General features: G+C 36.6%; 3 protein-coding genes across 3 annotated transcripts in view; 1 reads left to right on the top strand and 2 right to left on the bottom strand.

Moving 5' to 3' along the window:
• Positions 1-14215, top strand: part of LOC105312062 (cadherin-23-like) — an 18156-nt gene extending 3941 nt beyond the window's left edge. Inside the window, exons 17-59 of the mRNA XM_019994297.1 lie at positions 2032-2292; positions 2519-2633; positions 2744-2859; positions 2912-3051; positions 3102-3192; positions 3254-3347; positions 3399-3568; positions 3719-3955; positions 4005-4136; positions 4412-4592; positions 4653-4792; positions 4900-5112; positions 5159-5272; positions 5326-5445; positions 5507-6503; positions 6636-6914; positions 7514-7632; positions 7696-7809; positions 8015-8189; positions 8298-8401; positions 8785-8925; positions 9033-9132; positions 9184-9629; positions 9703-9874; positions 9991-10217; positions 10271-10465; positions 10555-10665; positions 10806-11006; positions 11142-11210; positions 11266-11281; positions 11365-11454; positions 11510-11556; positions 11690-11896; positions 11952-12043; positions 12114-12203; positions 12338-12406; positions 12475-12538; positions 12602-12735; positions 13205-13242; positions 13293-13320; positions 13373-13450; positions 13502-13556; positions 13766-14215. Coding sequence (XP_019849856.1) covers positions 2032-2292; positions 2519-2633; positions 2744-2859; positions 2912-3051; positions 3102-3192; positions 3254-3347; positions 3399-3568; positions 3719-3955; positions 4005-4136; positions 4412-4592; positions 4653-4792; positions 4900-5112; positions 5159-5272; positions 5326-5445; positions 5507-6503; positions 6636-6914; positions 7514-7632; positions 7696-7809; positions 8015-8189; positions 8298-8401; positions 8785-8925; positions 9033-9132; positions 9184-9629; positions 9703-9874; positions 9991-10217; positions 10271-10465; positions 10555-10665; positions 10806-11006; positions 11142-11210; positions 11266-11281; positions 11365-11454; positions 11510-11556; positions 11690-11896; positions 11952-12043; positions 12114-12203; positions 12338-12406; positions 12475-12538; positions 12602-12735; positions 13205-13242; positions 13293-13320; positions 13373-13450; positions 13502-13556; positions 13766-13972 — 6789 coding nt within the window. The 3' untranslated portion in view covers positions 13973-14215. The remainder of the gene's footprint in view (positions 1-2031; positions 2293-2518; positions 2634-2743; positions 2860-2911; positions 3052-3101; positions 3193-3253; positions 3348-3398; positions 3569-3718; positions 3956-4004; positions 4137-4411; positions 4593-4652; positions 4793-4899; positions 5113-5158; positions 5273-5325; positions 5446-5506; positions 6504-6635; positions 6915-7513; positions 7633-7695; positions 7810-8014; positions 8190-8297; positions 8402-8784; positions 8926-9032; positions 9133-9183; positions 9630-9702; positions 9875-9990; positions 10218-10270; positions 10466-10554; positions 10666-10805; positions 11007-11141; positions 11211-11265; positions 11282-11364; positions 11455-11509; positions 11557-11689; positions 11897-11951; positions 12044-12113; positions 12204-12337; positions 12407-12474; positions 12539-12601; positions 12736-13204; positions 13243-13292; positions 13321-13372; positions 13451-13501; positions 13557-13765) is intronic.
• Positions 14081-19673, bottom strand: LOC100637247 (muscle, skeletal receptor tyrosine protein kinase-like). Its single transcript, XM_003385053.3, has 10 exons — positions 19526-19673; positions 19021-19350; positions 18552-18962; positions 18200-18496; positions 18122-18140; positions 17324-17742; positions 16975-17247; positions 16198-16608; positions 16110-16133; positions 14081-15802 (listed from the first exon to the last, which is right to left on the bottom strand). Exons 1-10 carry the CDS (start codon positions 19581-19583, stop codon positions 14244-14246), a joined length of 3801 nt encoding a protein of 1266 aa, XP_003385101.2. The 5' UTR covers positions 19584-19673; the 3' UTR covers positions 14081-14243.
• Positions 19674-19724: 51 nt separating this feature from the next.
• The window catches only part of LOC100632530 (LYR motif-containing protein 4B-like), a 3599-nt gene continuing 2196 nt past the window's right edge, over positions 19725-21127 (bottom strand). The window contains exon 3 of the mRNA XM_003385018.3: positions 19725-19870. Coding sequence (XP_003385066.1) covers positions 19817-19870 — 54 coding nt within the window. The 3' untranslated portion in view covers positions 19725-19816. The remainder of the gene's footprint in view (positions 19871-21127) is intronic.

The following is a 21127-nucleotide window of genomic DNA, read 5'->3' as shown; positions in this document are numbered from 1 at the left end:
CATCTTTTTTCTCACCTTTTTTGACACCTTTTTTCTCACCTTTTTTCACACCTTTTTTAACACCTTTTTTCTCACCTTTTTTAACACCTTTTTTCTTATCTTTTTTGACACCTTTTTTACATTTTTTTCACACCTTTTAACACCTTTTTTCTCACCTTTTTTCACACCTTTTTTCTCACTTTTTTTCACACCTTTTTTCTCACCTTTTTTAACACCTTTTTTAACACCTTTTTTGACACCTTTTTTCACACCTTTTTTAACACCTTTTAAAACACCTTTTTGACACCTTTTTTAACACCTTTTTCACATCTTTTTAACACTTTTTTTCTCACCTTTTTTTCACATCTTTTTTAACATCTTTTTTCTCACGTTTTTTAAACACTTTTTTTCTCATCTTTTTTGACACCTTTTTTGACACCTTTTTTACACCTTTTTTCACACCTTTTTTAACACCTTTTTTCTTACCTTTTTTCACACCTTTTTTCTCACCTTTTTTGACACTTTTTAACACTTTTTTTTCACCTTTTTTTCACACCTTTTTTACACCTTTTTCTCACTTTTTTACACCTTTTTTCACACCTTTTTGATACCTTTTTTTACTTTTTTGACACCTTTTTTGACACCTTTTTACACCTTTTTTCACACCTTTTTTTCACCTTTTTAAAACCTTTTTCCTCACTATTTTTTCATCTTTTTTCTCACTTTTTTCACACCTTTTTTCACATCTTTTTCAACTCCTTTTTCATACCTTTTTAAACACCTTTTCACACCTTTTTTGACACCTTTTTTGACACTTTTTTTGACACCTTTTTTCACACCTTTTTTTACTGTTTTGACAAACTTGGTATGATAAATAGAGTTCTGAACTGTTTATATGAACTTAATTTGATTAAGTATAGAGTTCTATAGCAACCTTGACCTGCCTAATCTATGATAAAGATTTGGCATTTGACTGTAAAGATAGTCTTTAATAATAAAAATAACCTTTCTCAAAGGATGAATAAGTTGAGGACTTGACCTTTCTCAAGGAAATAAAGAAGTCTGCACAAAGATGCACTTTATACTTCATTGTATCTCATAATAGAATACAGTATAGCTGGCTTATTTCATCTGGAATTAATTTTTTGCAGGCTCAAATCTACATGTACTAAAATTAATTCCACTAAATACAATGTATTGATGAAAATTTTGTAAACCACAAAAATAAATTAATTCTAATGAGAACCCTAAAACAAAAATTTGAGACCACAAAATAAATCAGCAGACTGTATTTGTTGTTATTTTGATGATGATTGTAATTTCCATAGGTTGAGACAAATAACCATCGTAGTACAGGGTCATTGGCCGAATTTTGCCAAAAATGGCTAGGAGAGAATTCTCTATTTTTATAATATTTTCTGCTGCATATACATGTTCTTATGTTGCGTAGCAAGTTTGAGCTGATTCCGATTGAATTCAGATTTTTTACGAATTTTTAAAGTTACTCAAAAATCGGGTAAAAGTCCCTGTACTATAGTACAGGGTCATTGGCCGAATTTTGCCAAAAATGGCTAGAAGAGAATTCTCTATTTTTATAATATTTTCTGCTGCATATACATGTTCTTATGTTGCGTAGCAAGTTTGAGCTGATTCCGATTAAATTTAGATTTTTTATGAATTTTTAAAGTTACTCAAAAATCGGGTAAAAGTCCCTGTACAGGGTCATTGGCCAAATTTTGCCAAAAATGACTAGGAGAGAATTCTCTATTTTTATAATATTTTCTGATACATATACATGTTTTTATGTCATGTAGCAAGTTTGAGCTGATTCCAATTGAATTCGGATTTTTTACGAATTTTTAAAGTTACTCAAAAATTGGGTGAAAGTCCCTATACTATATATAGTACAGCTTATTATTTTCATGAAATGAAAAATTACAAATACAATAAATCTTAGAAATGCCAGTTTTATGTAATAGAAATAAGATTGAACATTGCATTAAGATTCATTTAACACTTATTTAATTGACCTCAATCCTTTTTCTTACACAGGACATTAATGAACATCCTCCCGTGTTCACTCAAGCCACTTATAACTCAACAGTATATGAGAATCACACGATTGGTAGTGAGATTGGTATAACTGTCCTAGCCACAGAGAGTGGTGATACTGGACTCAATGATCCGCCTACTTATAGCATCATCAGTGGGAATGTGAATGGAGCATTCAGTCTTGATGAGAATACTGGAGTATTCACTTTAGCTCATTCACTGGATTGGGAGACATTAGCACCTAACCCTATTGCCATCAAAGTATGTGTGTTTGAGCTGAGAATTACATTAGTATCTTAATAATAAAATAATGTCTACTTTTTTTATTTCAAGCAATCGTCATGAGGTTAAAATGTTAACTCATTAAGAGGGCTGTGTTGCCTTTTTGAAAATGCCTTTTTGCAATAATTTATTTTATATGATAGCTAATTCCCAATGAGATCTGTCCCTTGTTGATTTGCTAATAATAATAATTATTGCACATTAGGTAAGAGCCATTGATAGGCACGACCAAGGAGATAGGGTTTTCAGTTCAACAGCAATGGTAATGGTAACAGTACTGGACGTCAATGACAATACACCATACATCACACAACCGCTAGGTCAGTGAATGAACCACTAAAATAAAAATCATTAATTAGCAGTAAGATTAATTGATTATTGTGATACACTCCTTTATTTATTTATCTATTTATTTATTTATTTTGTATAGGCCATCCTACTATAACTGTCTCTGAAGGAGGACCTCCACAAATTATAACAACAATACTAGCAACAGATCCTGATGGAGCTTCGGATGGATCGGTCACTTATGATATGGTCAATCCTGTAAGAATGACGCCTACTTTAACACTATAATTTATATTTTGTATATCATTAGTCTTATGGTAATTTCACTATTAATCCTGTTACTGGTACTGTGTTTATGCACACTCCACCTGACAGAGAGACTATCAGTTCCTTTTCAATTACTCTTATAGCAAGCGATCAACCTCCTGATCCTTCCACTGCCAGAACAAAGTAACGCATAATAATAGATAATAATAATAATGATTATTATTTTGCTATAGCTCCACATACATTAATATTGCTGTAACTGATATTAATGATCATCCACCTGTATTTGTTAATAATACAAACTTGTTTGTAACCATTCCTGAAGTAAGTGCATTAAAATTAAGAATGTTTGTGACTGTTGACATTAATCAATCAATCTTTAAAGGATACATCAGGAGCAGTGAGTCTATTAACAGTAACTGCAGTTGATAATTACGATATTGGAGTCAATGCTGAAATCGAGTACTTCATTGAAAGCAGTTAGCTATTGGATCAATAGCCATTAAAATTTCATGTTTTGTTGTTTTTAGTATCTCCTACATTCATCAGTCCTGGCGGTAATGCAAAGTTTCAGATTGATCAAACGACTGGTGTGCTACAGACCGGCTCGGTTGGTTTTGATTACGAGGACTCGACTGATAGATTATACACAGTAATCATTGTTGCCAGGGACAAAGGAACCAACCCAATGAGATTAACTGTAAGAGACTTACATATGTATATCCATTGCACGCTTTCCCTCTGTTATTATATCTTCATTGTTTCTGTTTCCAACTATTTTTTGAGCTACTTGTTTCTTTTCCTCTCTCTCTCTCTCTCTCTTCCTTTTCTCATTTTCTGTTCGGTTTAGGATACAGCCACAGTAACAGTTACTATAACAGATGTGAATGACAACCCTCCAGTATTATCTGCCTCTTTCTTTGACCACACCATCACTGAGAACTATGGAACCACACTCACACAATCTGACCAAGTCTTAATAACAGGAATAAACGTGTCTGATGTTGACACTGTATCCACCTCATTCCAATACAGTGTAGTTGATCCATTAAAGACACTTGGTCTATTCAACGTTGATCCTAATACTGTTAGTCATCATTATAGTTTTTTTTTTACTTTATTTTTTGTATTTTTAGGGTGACATATATGTACCATCGGGTACACACATAGATAGGGAGGACACTGATAATGTCATTGATGCATTTGGTAGAGCTGTCATTACATTTGAAATACAAGTCACTGATGGAACGTACAATGACGAAGCTGAAGTACGATTTACCAAAAATAATTTATTATTATTTACTAATAATAATAATTGATAGCTTTGATATTGGATTATTGTATAAGTATTGGAGCTTCAGTTGTGGGCCCTTCAGATTTTATAGTCTTCTATTTGGTGGTATAATTCTGAGAATATCAATTTAAACTCTAGACCACAAAAATAATTTAATTTTATGACATTGCAGTGGTAAAATGACACCACATTTGTATGTACTACATGTACATATGCACGACACGTATAAGTATTTTCCTATTACTGTAGGTGACCATATACATTACTGATATCAATGATAATGGCCCAATGTTCTCTACCTCATTGATCAGTACTGGTGTACCTGAGGGTGTACCTATTGGTACAGTAGTTGACATTATATCTGCCACTGATGCTGATTATGGTTCAAATGCTGTACTTACATACTCAAAGACCTCCGGTGATCCTGATGGTAATGGCATTATTTTGAAGCACATTAAAACTTTATTTATGAATGTTTCTTATACTCTAGGTCTTTTTAGTATCCCTGATGATACTATTGGTAAAATAGTGGTATCCGGTGATATTGATAAAGAGAACGGACCACCAAATAGTCTCTATGTGATCACATTCTATGTCACAGCCTATGACAGTGCTGGACACAATGACACTGTAAGCCAATACTATAATACATTAGTTTGTATCATCTTTATGTCAATTATTCCATACATTGTGTTATATATTATTGGCAGGATTAAACTATTGTTTTTTGTTGTTAGGTACCAGTCTCAGTAGAGATTACTGATGTTAATGATAACAGTCCTATATTCAATCCTACTTTTTATCAAGTGACAATATCAGAAGGATCGACTAACGATGAGCTGCTTGAGGTGGTCAATGCCACTGATGCTGACAGCGGTACGAATGGAGCCATCACTTACGCCATTGTTGGCGGTAATGTTAACAACGCTTTCTATATAAAGACTCCTTCGGTGAGTGAATTGCTGATTATTTTTATTTATTATTGATATTTTATAGTTGGGAGATGTGAGAGTCCTAGATGCTAGCGTCATCGATAGAGAAACTCTTTCATTTTATCGTTTAATAATAACAGCAACTGATGGAGCATTCCCGACATCATATCAGAGATCAGTGAGTTACTCTTTAACACTTAATTTATGAGTTTACTCTGATTCATCCTTTAGGCTGTTTCTGAATTTGTGATACACATCAGTGATATCAATGACAACACTCCACAATTCTTGCACACTGTACACAGAGGGACTATACCAGAGAATGCTGATAATAACACATTCATTGCTGTGGTAAGCCTTCTTAGATACATTATAGCAATCATTGTGATCACTGTGTATCATTATAATATAGAGTCCATCGGTATATGCCACTGATAGAGACATTGGCTCAAATGCTGCCATTACTTATGACATTGAAGCTGGCTATCCGTTTAGAATTGACCCAAACACAGGTTTTGTTTATACCTCTGAAGTCGGGGTCTTGGATCGTGAGACTATTTCCTCTTATAACCTGACGGTCCATGCAAGGGATGGAGGCGGTCGTGAGACGACCGGTCTATTACTGATTACTGTGACTGACATCAATGACAATCCACCAATCATTAATGAGGACCCATTAGCTCTAGCTGTCACTATACCAGAGAACTACACAGTAGGAGGAGACATTGCTCAGATAACTGCCAGCGATAAAGACGAGGGTGTCAACTCTCAGTTGGTTTTCAGTCTGACCGGCGGAGAGGGATACTTTCAAGTTGATCCAAACAATGGAAGCGTTACCCTCTCTCAGACCCTTATACACATTGAGAGACGATCCGATTTCATCGTAACAGTTAGAGTCAATGACGGGGGCAATCCATCATATTCGACTCATGTTTCATTCCACATCTCAGTCAGTGACGTCAATGATAATACACCAGTCTTCACTCATGCTCCTGCCTCATTCACTAAACAAGAGAACTCACCCTACCCTGTCATTCTTCCATTGACTCCTGGACTGTGGACTCCTAATGTAGTCACTGATGCTGATCTTGGCCTCAACGCTCAGTTTAATTTCTTCTTATCAGCCAACTCCAGTCCTGTCTTCTCTTTTGATAATTACACTGGCATACTGACTCTCATTAGTCCCTTAGACTATGAGTCTAAGACCCTGTATACTGCTCTTATATACGTGAGGGATAGAGGTAGCCCATCACTCCAGGCTCAGGATACACTGAGTATCAGACTGAGTGTCACCGATGCTAATGATCAACCTCCTGTCTTTGATAACAGAGCATATTCTACTAATGTGTCAGAGTTCACACAGTCCAATGTTCCATTGTTACTGGTCTCTGCCACTGATGCTGATACAGGTTAGCATATCATTGCAATGATACAGTATTTAAATACAATGTTGTGTACTAGTGTTTTAAGGCAGATAGATTTTGTGTACATTAGTATAAGAAGAATGACACTTAATTCTCTCATTTATTATTCCTTGATAGCCCCTTATGCTGTCATTACTTATCACTTGTTAAGCTCCAGTCCCGGTCTTGGTCATGATCTCTTCAAGATTGATTCCACGTCTGGTCTTATACTCACTAAATCCTACCTCTCAGAGACAAGCAAAGGTTGCTATGACCTGCTCATAGAGGCCAGGAATCCAGACGAGCCATTGCTTAATGATAATGCTACTGTGGATATATGTATCACTGATCAGAACCAAAGCCCACAGTTCAGTCAGTCCTTTTACAATTTCTCCATCAATGAAAACACACCTGCAGGTATAAATTATCAGTTTAGCACATTATGCATTTTCCCTATATGCACACTCCTTGTACATGTATTGTATACATTTATCTAATTGAGTTGATTTCGGGTGTTTGCGGTTACTGGTAAGTTGATGTGTACAGTTTGTGTGGGTATGATAACCTAATTATGCCAGTCTTTGTTGTAAGTTTATAATCATCTTTTGTAGCTGATCATGATGCTACCGTTGTTGTTATGTAACAGTCATGCAGGGTTTCCACAGGATTTTAGCATAGTGCTCAGCTTCTTGTCAGTCGATTTTTAGAAAGCTCAGAAATTTGACAAAACAACCTGAACTGGTGTTTTGTCAAATTTTGCCAAAAATAACTAGGCGAAAATTCTTCATTTTGATAATTTTTTCTGATGCATATACATGTCCTGATGTTGTGTAGCAAGTTTGAGCTGATTTCAATCAAAATTAATTTTTTTGCAAATTTTAAAAGTTGCTCCATACATGTACATGTAACTCACATAACACATGTTTTGTGGGAAACCCAGGTAAAAGTACATGTACATGTGCATGTATATAACAATACATTGACTAATATTATTGTTATTGTTATTATTATATTAGGTCACGTGTTAGGCGTTATTTCAGCCACAGATCCTGATGAAGGATCCAATTCCGTTGTCTCGTACACACTCATCACTGATCCCAATGATAATGGATTATTTGCTATCAATAGTAATACAGTACGTCACTGGCACATGCACACTGTCTGTTGTATCACATACTGACCACAATGTCATTTCTAGGGTGTCCTCTCTACATTATCGCCTTTGGATCGGGAAGATCAATCGCTTCATATTCTCACTGTGATCGCACAGGACATGGGTCAAAGTGGCTTCCAACACACAAATTACACTACAGTAATCCACTTATGGAATCCTCTTGCTCTTTCTTTTGTCTCATTTCACTATTTCACTCCCTCTCTCTCTCTCTTCCCTTCTATTTACACTAGCAGACATTTAGTGTTAATTATTATTAGCACAAGTGTTTAATTTATTATTATACAAATGTACCATAATATCTATGCATGTACACATTTAGTGAGTCATGTCTAACTTCTACTAGATACTGGTCAATGTTAACGATGTCAATGATAATGATCCTCAATTTCTACACAATACATTTGATCAGGAGTACACAATATCAGAAGGAGTATCCCGTAATACTACAATAGCTACCATACAAGCATCCGATGTTGATGTTGGCAATGTTAACTTGTTTAATATCATAAATGATCCTAGTAAGATAAAAATACTGGCTATACGCTTTGTTGTTTGTAACCGCAAATTATATAATCAGTTTTTTGATGCTGACTAATGTTTATGTGGTTTGTCTATATTTTAATTAGGATCATTATTCAAGATTGGTCACAATACTGGCTTGTTACAAACTGAAGGTGGTCCTGAGGATTTTGATAGAGAAACTTTCTCCAGTTATACTATCATAATTCAAGTGAGCTAGTACTACATTATACATTATAAATACATGTACATGTACATGGTTCATTGTACAAGTACATTGTTTGTCATTTGTAGTAATCAATCCCCCATTGTTTACTATTGCTGAAGTGAAATGTATTGATTAGTAGCATTAGGTGGTTGCGGTTTTGAACAGAGGGACAATTATTGTATGTACATGTACATTGTATTTGTATAGCTTTACTATCAAAATTAATCTCTTTAATCCCCTCTTCCTCCCTCTCTCCCCTCTCTCTCTGCCTCTCTCTCTGCCTCTCTCTCTGTCTGTCTGTCTGTCTCTCTCTCTGTCTCTGTCTGTCTGTCTCTGTCTCTGTCTCTGTCTCTGTCTCTGTCTCTCTCTTCATTATTATACTGTAGGTATATAATGCTGATAATGTACAAAGGAATAGTAATGCCAGCATAACATTCATTCTGACTGATGTTAATGACAACACTCCATACTTTACACACACCCTTAATGATACTTGTATCTATGAGAACTCACCTACTGGACTTGTGGTAAGACTGGCATATGTACATCTTTAGAATGTACTAAAGCTAAGTATAAATTCTAGATATTGTGTGTTCTAATGAGATTGTTCTGACTATTATTATCTTCATTTTAGATTGGCACATACACTGCTCATGATATCGACATTGGCATAAACAGTAAAGTGTTCTTTCAAATCACTGATGGGAATGATGGTGATGCATTTTCTATTGAAGGTAAATTGAATTAGTAACAATACCAACCACTATTACATGTATATACTTTAGCCCTAGATGGTAGTTTAAAGGTTCTAAATCAGTTGGACTATGAGGATGGTGTCACTGATTTCACTCTAACTATTCGTGTTCAAGATCTTGGTACACCTTCTTTCTTCAATGAAACAAGCATCAATATATGCATACTGGACGTCAATGATAATGGCCCAAGTTTCACACAGTCCAGTGTCGACCCTGTATCCATAATGGAGAATCAGCAAGATGGACAGTTTATAGCTACTTTTGAAGTCACTGATCTTGATAGCCCACCTTATGATGAGGCAGTCATTAGAATTGTCAGTGGAAATGAGTTGGATGCATTCTATTTCAATGAGAGCTCAAATAGTCTTTTTGTAAAGAATGGGAGCTTCTTTGACTATGAGAGTGGGAATAACACATTCACTCTTACTGTAGTAGCTGAGGACATTCACAACCCTGCATTTAATGATACTGCATTGGTAAGTGTTACCTCTACATGGCATACTTTTAAAATACCTTTCTCTTTTCTGGCCTCTCTCTCTCTCCTCTTAGGTTACCATTACTATTACTGATGCGAATGACAATCCTCCAGTATTAGATGTTAACTTCCTTGACATTTCACTATTGGAGTCAGAGACAGTTGGTGCTATCCTTGGACAGCTTGTTGCAACTGATGCTGACACTGGGAGCAACGCTCAAGTATCTTATGCTATCAAATCACAAAGTACCTACTAATTGCTGTTGTAGTAATATTGATAGGCAATTTAGAACAAATATATAGTATTTTTGATGTTATTATTATTCTTATACTTGTATGGCTGTTGTTTTCTGTCATTGCAGATGGTAACAAGTTTTCAATTGATCCAGTTACCGGTCTGATTACATTGACTGATGGCTTGGACTATGAGACACCACCTAACCAATATGAGATAATAATAACAGTGACTGATCATGGGGTACCACCTCTATCAGCGACTGCCAGTGTGAGGGTCAATGTTACCGATATTAATGACAACCCACCAACCATTGATCCACCTATTATTGTCAAAGACTATTACATACCTGAGGTCAGGACATTACTGATCTTTTCAATGTCTTCATTATGTATATATATTTACAGAATGCAACACATGGGCATTTTATACTGGATGTGAATGCTACTGACCCTGATACTGGCCTTGGTGGAGTGTTGAGCTATGAGTTCAGTAATGGTTTTTCAACATATGGAGACCCTCCACTGTTTGCTATTGACAGTGTGACTGGTGATATAATACTGGTTGGGAGTCTAGACTATGAATCTACCATCATATATGAGGTAAGACATAAAGTGTAATTGTACAAGAGTATGCGTACGTTTGATAGTGTCTAATTGAGTTAATGGGTGTGTGTGTATTTGTATATTAGGTTACAGGGGTAGTAAAAGATGGAGGAAACCCACAGTTCCAAGACAGCTTCAGTTTTACAGTACATGTTACTGATATCAATGACCATATACCAACTTTCAAGACACCAATTGTAAGCTATCTCACATCTTCAATCAAAACTATTATTGTATATTCATACAGTGTTAGTTCAGCACTGTTATTATTGCTATTATCATTATCATTATTATTATTATTATTATTATTATTTGTTGTTGTTGTTATATTTTTTAGTATTCAAATTATGACTTGTTTGAGGATCAGGTCACTGGCCCTAATAATCCTTTTACTCACTTGAATGGAACTGACATTGATGCAAGTGATGCTAATAAGTTATACTTTTATGCTGTATCAGATGATGGCTACGCCGTTCCTAATTGTGTTGGAGCTTTTTGTGTGTCGCGTAATGGCAATGTATACAATCACAGATCGTTAGTAAGTGAAATCCTAAATGCTTACAAAAATACCACTTTTAATATAAAACAATACAATTTGAAAACTCCATTGAAAAGTTTTGTTACTAGTTGCATTGGGTTGTATTGTCATTGGCTATTCCATTGATTATTGTAGGATAGAGAGATTGAGGATACTCACACACTAAGAGTGACTGTAAGCAACTCAATGTCAACTGATAAAAGTGTAAGTCAAATAATAATTATTATTATCATTGTTATTATTGTTAATTTTTCTTTAGAACAAGACTGTTACAGGTGAAATACAAAAAATTAAGACTCAAAAATAGCATGTGACACTATTTCTCTTGTTCTCCCTCTCTTTTCTTTCCTTATTTTAGATCTAAATCTACCGACACAGGTACTGACTATTACTATACTTGATGTCAATGATAATGCACCTCAATTTATAAGCTTTGAGACTAAAGTTGGTAAGTCATTATTCATGATGCAATGACATTCATTAATTCATTCTTTCCTTTACAGGCATTGATGATAATGCAGCTATAGGAACTAGACTATTAACCATTCAGGTAATAATCATTATTAAATTTTGTCAAAATATATTCCCAACTGCTTTAGTCAATGCCCTTATGCCATATAAAAATTAAGTTAATTTCGATTAAATTTTTAACATCAAAATATTTCTTTTCTTGTTATTATTAGACCAGTGATGCTGATGTTGGAGACTTTGCAAAAGTTTGGTATAGAATAGAAGGACATGGAGCAGCTGTCACTATCGACAGAGAAATTGGTGTGATCAATACAGCTGGGTCATTCTTCAATGAAGCAGGACGCCGATACACAGCAACTGTTGAAGCATATGACAATGAAGGAAGACTACCATTCAACACTAATTCGATATCAATATTGGTTAGACTTGAATAGAGACTTGATTGTATTTGACAAGAAGTGTTTATTTTTATAGTTTTATGTGTACGACTATCGAGACAACAGTATTATATTACAAGTTAACCAAACTGTTTCTTACGTACTACAAAACCTTGCTGAATATCGAAGGTATGCCTATCCAAATGACTAGTAAAAAGAGGGCAGGACTCTACTTTAATGATTTCATTCTATACATTAGGATTATACAAAATGCAACTGGTGGTCAAGTAGTAATTACTGATGTTCGTCCAAGCATTAATACAGTCACGGGACAAGTTGATTACTCAAAGTACAGTATATACTATAAACGATAGCATCCATACATATTACACTATGCATACACACATACATGCATACTACATGTATAATGTAGTGTAATATTCAATATGTGATAGCACTATGTCCTTAATGTTTTTTTTGTAGAACTGATATAGTCTTCATTGTTATCGATTCGAATACAGATACACCTTCTCCTGGTTCAGAAATAATAGAGTGAGTATTATTAATACCTATTAATACTTTAATATCTATTAACATCATATCTATTTCTGTACATGCAGAATTTTTAATCAGCCTGGAACAAATGTGTCCCTACCTGGAATTAATGGGACTCCTGTCATTACTGTGAGTGAATACATTGAATAACCTTTAATTTTTATTCTTTTTTCCCTTAATATGTATATATAGGTACCAGCACCACCTCTAGTAACCACTACAGGCTATGATCTCTGGCTTATTATACTGATAATAGCTGCAATGGGCTCTGTCATACTCTTGCTCTGCTGTGCTTTCTGTGTTTTTCTAATCAGCGAAAAGAGAAGGTGGGTGACCAACCGTAGAGTACTCTTTGACTCCGTTAGTAAGAATTGGTTGGATTCAGTTTTTTTATTTGACATTGTGGTTGACCGTAATTTTACTAATTAGATAGCAATCTCCCACACTGTCACTACTGTTTAGCCAATAAATAATAATAATAATTGATGAAACTGATAATTTTTCACTCCACACCCTGATAGTAGTACTAAATATACACAAGCGTAATAGTAATTTTTGTCAGCAAGGTTTCCCACGAAGCAAAACAGCGCTATGCTTCATGAACTGACAATTTTTTGCTGAAATACCCTGTACTATAGTAGAGGTTTCTTTATAAAAGTCGTTCTTATCCTATGTTTGAGCTGATTTCAATTACGAAATAGATTTTTGGAAATTTTAAAAGTTGGTCCAAAAGTATTAAAAGCGTTATTATTATTCGTGTAATAATGTAGTGATTTTCTATTCTCTTGACATTAGGCGTAGGAAGCTAAAAGAAGAAAAGAGTGAACTCAATGGTAAGTATATTCAAGTAAAATGATACTAATTTCTAATTTTTTTTATGCAGATGATTTCTCATTGACAAGAAGCACAGCGTAAGTGTCTCAAGTTTATTAAATATATATATTTTAAAATTCGATATTGTAGTGAGTACAATACTACTAATAATCCATTGTGGATATCACCTGTCATGCTGCCAGGAAGAGATGACATTTCTAGTATATCGTAAGTACAAATAATAACCAATAATAATAATAAATGATATTTTTGATACAGATCAGTCAACACTAAACCTACTGTAGTTAAACCCAATCCAATGTATGAAGATCAGGTGAGTCCATACTAGATCTAAATAGACTCAGTATAGCATGTGCTACATTATGAATGGTCTTATGAAGCCACTGTAAGGACCAATAATAACGTAAATGTACTATGTGTATATGGTGAAGTCACCAGTCTACTAATAAGATTAAGAGATGATTATCATTTAATATGATGATCTTGCAACTGTCGCATGATGAAATTCTATTTTTTATGTAGGAGGTCAATCTTGAATTATTAGATGACGATGATGAGCCTTGGAGCAGTACAGAGAATCTTATTGTTCCGCCAAAGAATGTCACTAAGCTAAAGGGAACCCGTCAAATGACTGATGACGATCTCCTTGATCAAGCAGTTGGTCTTTCACCTTCGAGGAGGTCTGTTGCTGATGATGATGAAGATGATGAAAGATTTTCTTTCATTTAAAACTTTTTACTTATTTTGTATGCATATATAGAGCTCCATGCTGTACACACACACACATTAAATGTTATAACTTAATGAGTATGACATGCTCACAATTGAAATGTAGTGTTGATTTTTGCACGAGTCTTTGACAAAATTATATTTTAATAATGATTAAATGAGAGTTTAAATGAAAAATTTAAATACACAGAACACAAATAATGCACAATACTCGTTGATAAAACATTTGTTTGTTAATTGTTCTTCTTAAATAATAAAATTATTATTTTGTTTACGAGGCAACATGCTCGTCCTCTGGTAGACTATTAGTTTCAGAATAGAAGGCATCGCTATCCTCTTCTTCGCTCGAGAAATCATCAGTGTCAGCCTCAGTATCGAGCTCCTCCTCAGAAAACTGGCACAGGGCAGTGTGGAGCTCTTCAAAGGTAGGACGGGACTTTGCCTCCATGTCCCAACATTCCTTCATCACATTGTACACTTCAGACGGACAATCATCAGGACGATGGAGGACTTTCCCGTGACGAATAGCTTCAGTGACTTCTTCATTTGATAGCCCATAGTAAGGTTGAAGAGCAAAGGAGAACACCTCCCACATAACGACACCGAAAGACCACACATCACCCTCGATAGAAAACTTGCCATAGACGAGGGACTCAGGGGACATCCATCGAACGGGGAGAATGGCTTGCCCATTGATGCGATAATAGTCCCGACTGTAGAGGTTCCTACTCATACCAAAGTCTCCTATCTTTACTTTGAGGTCGGAGTTAATGAGACAGTTACGACAAGCGAGGTCACGATGCACGTGATTCTTACTGGCCAGGTACTCCATTCCACTGGCAATCTGTCTACATATGGACAGGAGCTGGGTTTTACTGAGTGCCGGGGGGTCGTTAGAATAACTGGACTCTGTACGAGAGCGATGGTCGAAAGGGTTCAATAAACGTCGCTGCATGCTTGAGGCTTTAGAGCGAAGGTACTGGGTCAAGTCTCCTTCATCCATGTATTCAAAGACCATCTGGTAAGGCATCTCAGTCATGCACACGCCATATATGTGAAGTATGTTTGGATGGTCGAAAGAAAACATCAGCTTGGCTTCTTCAATAAAGTTTGACCTAATCTCAGATGACGACTCCTCCTTCAGTGTCTTGACTGCAACCTCTATCTCCTCATCGTCTGATGCTATACCAAAAGCACGTCCTTTGAAAACGATTCCAAAGTTACCCTGACCTAATTGACCGGCGTATTGAATCTGCTTAGGGTTGAGTTTATGGAAGTTGTTGGGCAGGTCCACTTCATTGCTCATGCCTGTCGTTGCTTGGAAATAATTCGAGTTGACAACAAAACTGTCATCGTTGAGCTTCTTCCTTGTAAGGCCTTCAAGCTGCAACTCTATAGACTCCTGCTTCTTAAGATTCTTCCTCCTCCTTTGAATATAAACTATAAAAATCAACATGCCGACTATACCAAGGACAAATATGACTAGCACCACTATCAGGGAAAACACCAGCGCTGTCATTTTGCTCGACTGAGCTCCATCAACAATGCCCGGTCCTCCACTGCTAGTCCCAGGGAGGGTACCTTCCGGCTCTTCGTAGTTGTCACAGTAACGAACACGACAATACTCCCAACTGTTAGACCCAGTGTAGCACCATGGCCTTCTCAAGACCCCTCCTGGGTTACGGCAGTGGTTCTGAGCATTAGCTAGTGTTGGATGATACATGGTGCTAATAGGATGATCCTCTGACTTCCAATCATGACAGGTAGCACCGCTCTCAGTAATAGAGACATTTCCAAGGTAGTCGATGCCCTTGTTAACGTAGCAAGTATCTAATATGAGAGAGAGAGGGGGGGAATATTATTATTAAAGTGAGTAAAAGACATAACATAAATGTGAAGCTTCTGTTGAAACAAAGCTGAAAGTACAGGAGTAGTGAGCATTGGTATCAAAGGTAATACTATCAGTTAGTGTACACAAACCAAATTAGCAGGCCATACAAAACAGACCTGCAACCCACAATTGAGTAAATCATTAACCACACTATCAGATATTATACTACAGGTATACAACCATAAGACCCAAAGTGAAATCACTCTATTAAACTAATAAATACTTATAGTAAATAGTAAGACTTACAAGTGCTGTTGGCCGGATTGGACGCTACAGTGGGAGAAAAAAAAAGAGCAAAGCATTAATAATTACGAATGGTATACTAGCTCTCTACCTTGATTTCCAATGACTGGTATTTGAAGGGGCTCCTCACAAGTGCCATTGCATTTCATCTCACTAAGGAAACCAGAACTTTGATCACTCTTGAAAAACTTATCAAACTCCTTGTAGACAGAAGGACAGAGACTCTGTAGAGATTGTCTCAAGGAGCAGTGTCTGCCACAGAGCTCCTTAGGGCCAGACTCGTCACACCGAGGGAAAGCACTGTGACACAATAATATCCTGAAAATATCCTCGCAGCCTTGAGAAGGTCGGAGATGATAGCGAGTCCTAAAGAACACTTGACTGATTTTCTCTTCGATGTCCTTCTGGCTATCAATCTTGCTCCCTTTCCTTATAAAGACATTGGCATTATCATAGCCTGCCAGAGCAGAGCACATGGTCCCATTGTACGTATCACAAGTGTCTAAGGAAGAGGAAGACAAGACAGTTAATATTGTATTTTGCTTCTTTCTGCTAATTACAGTGTACATGTATGCTGTTGACCACAACAGCAAGCACAAGTATTAATAATTAATTATTGGCAGTGATGATGATCTAATGTAAGCAGATAAGCCACACTGTAGGTATACTAATACCATATATGCATGCTCGCATACAATCAAATCATTAATAAGCAAAATGTAGCCACCTAATAAGAAACCACAACTTGAACACACCCCTCAAGCCTTATATATCAATGGGACCACAACTACAAGCAAAACCACAAGATTCTATAAGACTTCCTCAAACTAAAGCTGTTCCCTATAGATATGATAAACTATACGCTTACCACATGAGGGTATGTCACAGTACTCCCATCTAACATTAGGGTCACTGGTGTAGCACCAAGGTCTCTCTCCCAGACCCCCAGGGTTCCTACAAGACTGTCCAGCATTATGAAGCTCTGTAGCATAGACCGAGGGTAGCATAGGATGCCTGTGTGGTGTCTGGAGGACCCACAACTGACAGGGGTGGTTTGAGCGGGTCCGGTCCTGTCTCCCAGTATAGCCGATCCCTTTGCCACGAACACATGAGCCTGTGTCCTCAACCGACTGGACTTGATCTACACAGACAAAGAGGAAACATAAATTGCATTAAGCTAAACCCCAAGAGATCCCAGTTTACTATTAGCAACTGACCTTTTCTGGAAGCATCATAACTCAATGGTATACATTCAGGGGCTTCACCGCCTTCACTGGACCGGCACATACTGATTATTGTCTGGTAGACTGAGGGATGCTCTCTCTTTATCCTCTCGGCATCAGCTGAACACTTTCCATGAATGAATTCATTACAAGTTGTATTGCATGTTGGCCTTGGTAGTGGTCTCAAAGGCTGGCGGGCATCGCAGTAAGGATAGACTGTGTGACAGAGGAGACTCTTAGCCAAATCCTCACACTTCCGATCCTTCGTATTGTCCCTGATGTTGGTCATGGCTAGGCTGATGTAGCCCTCTTGGCTCTCTGAGGACGTGTTGATATAAATTGGAAGCTGGTTATGTAAATAGCTCCGGCAGAAAGAGCTTGGTATTGCAGAGTCTGCAAATTCGCAACGTAAGCTACAATAAAGAGAAGAATACAAGAGTATCATATAGTCAGTATAATGCTGGACAATAATAAAACGGTCAAGGGAAACCATATATCTCTAGCCACAGGCCAGAAGGGCACAGACAGTGGTCAGCACACTCAGCTATTTGAGGCTTTACAGTCTCCAAGGCCAGACCCTCCAGACCATCCCCAGAGACTCTAAGACTAACTTGAGGCCACATTTTAAAACCAAAGGCCACCCAACCATAGTTTTAAAACCAAAGGCCACCCAGCCATACTCTAGAGAACCACCAACTGACAGGAAGGCAATGTTGTAATACTTCAGTATGTATAGCCAAACCACAAGGTATAATTATAATTATTATTAGTATTTGTAAAATACACACTTACTCATTTGATGAATTGTATTCTAAAAAAAAATAAAGAAGAAAGGATAATTTATTATGTTAGTAATACACTCTACCATACCTCTCACTGTCACAAAAACCGAGCGTGCTTTATCCACCAGTCTTTTCCCTTCTGGCGGATTGACTTGCACATTCTGAGCCAGGCAGTAGTATTCACCACTCATGTCAGAGGTGGCATCATTGAGAATAAGAGTGCTGCTACCATATCCACTTCTTTGTGTGATGCCTACACCGTTTGAAACAACTTTGATCCATCTCACTAACGGAGTGGGAAACCCTCTAGCTGTACACTTGACAGTCTCAGACGTCATTTCATCCATCACAACATTTGATAAAGTTTGATCAATGGCTGGCGGAGCTGTAGACAAGAGAGACACAAAGAATGAATTCAGACCTCTTATAAAACGACTTACATTGCCTTCCAAAGTAATAAATGTGAGAGCCAAGAGATCTGTATCTTCCAACCTCCAAAACCCTTTCTGGCTGATTAGACACTAGAAACTGATAATAGGTGACATTGTCCAAGAGCTGTGAAAAACTGTAATACTGTCGGCGTCCAGGAACGTTTATCCACCCGTTGGCATCCTTGGTGCTAGTACTAGTGTCTCTATCACCAGGAGTGTTGTCCACAGTCGAAAAATATTGAATTTTAACTCTCCAGTGTCTGGAACCGGAGCAATATGGGATGTTTTCTGAATTTTTCTCTGTAATGTTCCAGGTCAGGTTGACTGCCACGCTTCCGTTGGGAAAGATGAAAGATTGAACTACAATGTCTTTAACAGTTGGCAAGAAACACTCCTGCACCAGGCCTTCATGGGAATCAGCTATTAAAAAAATATCAACAAATTATAGCTGTACAACAACTGTATTAAAAACACTTACGTATTGTAAACACAAGATCATTGGACATTTGGTTTGCCTTATTACCAATCTCATTAATTACGCAGCGATATAATCCATGGTATGAAATATCAAATCTGGAAAATGAAAATGTGTATTTGTACAATTTATTCCGACGATCATACGAATGACTAATTTTGTAAAAAGAGTGATAAAGACTGCTGATGGGTTTGTCCGCTAAGTACACATTGACCTCCGAGAGGCAGTTGGATCGATATACGCACTCCTTTTGCAGACTAGCACCAATCCCAAGGGGGACCCTACTGAATGTACTTTTGAACTCGAAGGCACAGTCTCTGCCAGAGACATGACCTAACAAAGGAAATGAAAGCAATCAACAGTGCATTGGAGCATTTTCACACAGGACCATACACGTATTAGCACCAGTTTACACGCTACAAGTGCTAATGCTGTGTACAATAAGTGGATTTTCATTACAAGGCACGCTAGCCAGGCAGTATTACTAACAGCACTGTCTGCTACTTACTTGAGCAGAAGCTACAGAAAACGAGGGCAGCGATTAATATCGAGGTGACGGACATCATTAGCTATATCTCGCCTTGACCACGTACAGGCACAGCCAGTGAATTTCTTTTCTTGGATGATTGTGAGCTTTGGTTTCCACACGAGCAGCAAGCTCAATTCCCTGGGATTTTATAAACGTGTAACGCCCACGACCGACAAAGTGCTAGTTAATAAAATCAATTAATCACAGTTAAGGATAACACAATAATAGCAACAGTATTGATTGATTTCCTGATGTTAAAGTTTGAGACAGTCATTCTACAACTTGTTTAGCATTAGCATGAGAATACATGTGACTCACAGCTACCTACAACATAGAGAAATATATCTTTTAATATAAGAAAGAGATTTGACAGAAGATAAAATATTCAAAAGACAATAATTGTTGGCAATAAAATAATGTCAACAACAATAAAGTAACAAGAGAAGATATTATAATTATCTTTATGATAGTTGCTGCATGTTAGATAATAGCAATATTAAACCAAATTTGGCATATGAGCCAAAATTCACTTCCCAATTGCCAATCGATCCCATTAAACAATAATGATTGAAGATACAAACTGACACTACTAACTCAGCAATGTAATACAAAAAACTTTTGAAATTGTTTATTTTCATAAAAGCAATAAAACTTGTCCAATGTCTCCAAAAGTGCTGCAGTCATACACAAAGCAAGAGACATTGGATATATTTATTGTATATAAGGATTACACACAACACAGACTTTGAGATAAGGATATAATCAGCGTCCAGACCACATCAAAGATATGAATACATAAAACGAGAGAATGGGTGTGGTAAAGGATAAGAGGTGAATCCATTGGGTCACTAATTACTAGCTTACAGTTACTATGAGCAAAAGAGAGAGGAGGAAGAGAGGGAGAGGAGAGAGTTCCAAAGGTAATAAAAGGTGGTTTATAAAACTCAATACTTCAGTACAAAATAACTATGTACTCGTGGTCATAGCTAGATTTTAGTAACACATGATATGACACGTTCTTACTATGTAAAAAAAGTTATGTACTGCTTACTCTTGCTCTATTCAGTAAACAGTTACATGTTGAATTGTAAACAGTCTTAAAAGTGTTGATTTGTTCTGAAGACTCTCTGAATAGCAAATTAAATACTTTTAAGGAAAGGTACACCACCTACATGCAGACACCATAAGGTGAAGGATTATGCTTGGAATTACATTTAAAGTCACTTCCCCCAACAGAGTGTACTAAGTGAGCTAAACAGCATGAGCTTCATGAGCTGACAAGCACTACAATACAGTACATGGCATTTGGAGTAACTTTAATAAATCATAAAAAATCCAAATTTGATCAGAATCAGCTCAAACTAGATATACAATACAATATCAGAACATGTATGTGTATCAGAAAAAATTGTAAAAATGGAGAATTCTCTCCTAGCGAAATTTGGCCAAATACCCTGTACTAAACATAAAAAATTTAAAAAAACAAGATGAAGTAGGATTCCGAACGACCAACGAAAATACGAAATGAAATCCTACTCATGACACAAATTCTACTCTACATTGACTTTCAATGTTATTATG

This window comes from Amphimedon queenslandica, unplaced genomic scaffold (assembly GCF_000090795.2).
Source record: "Amphimedon queenslandica unplaced genomic scaffold, v1.1 AMPQUscaffold_13478, whole genome shotgun sequence".
NCBI lineage: Eukaryota > Metazoa > Porifera > Demospongiae > Haplosclerida > Niphatidae > Amphimedon > Amphimedon queenslandica.
The sequence above is the reverse complement of the archived record's forward strand: the minus strand, read 5'-3'. Positions and strand labels throughout refer to the sequence as shown.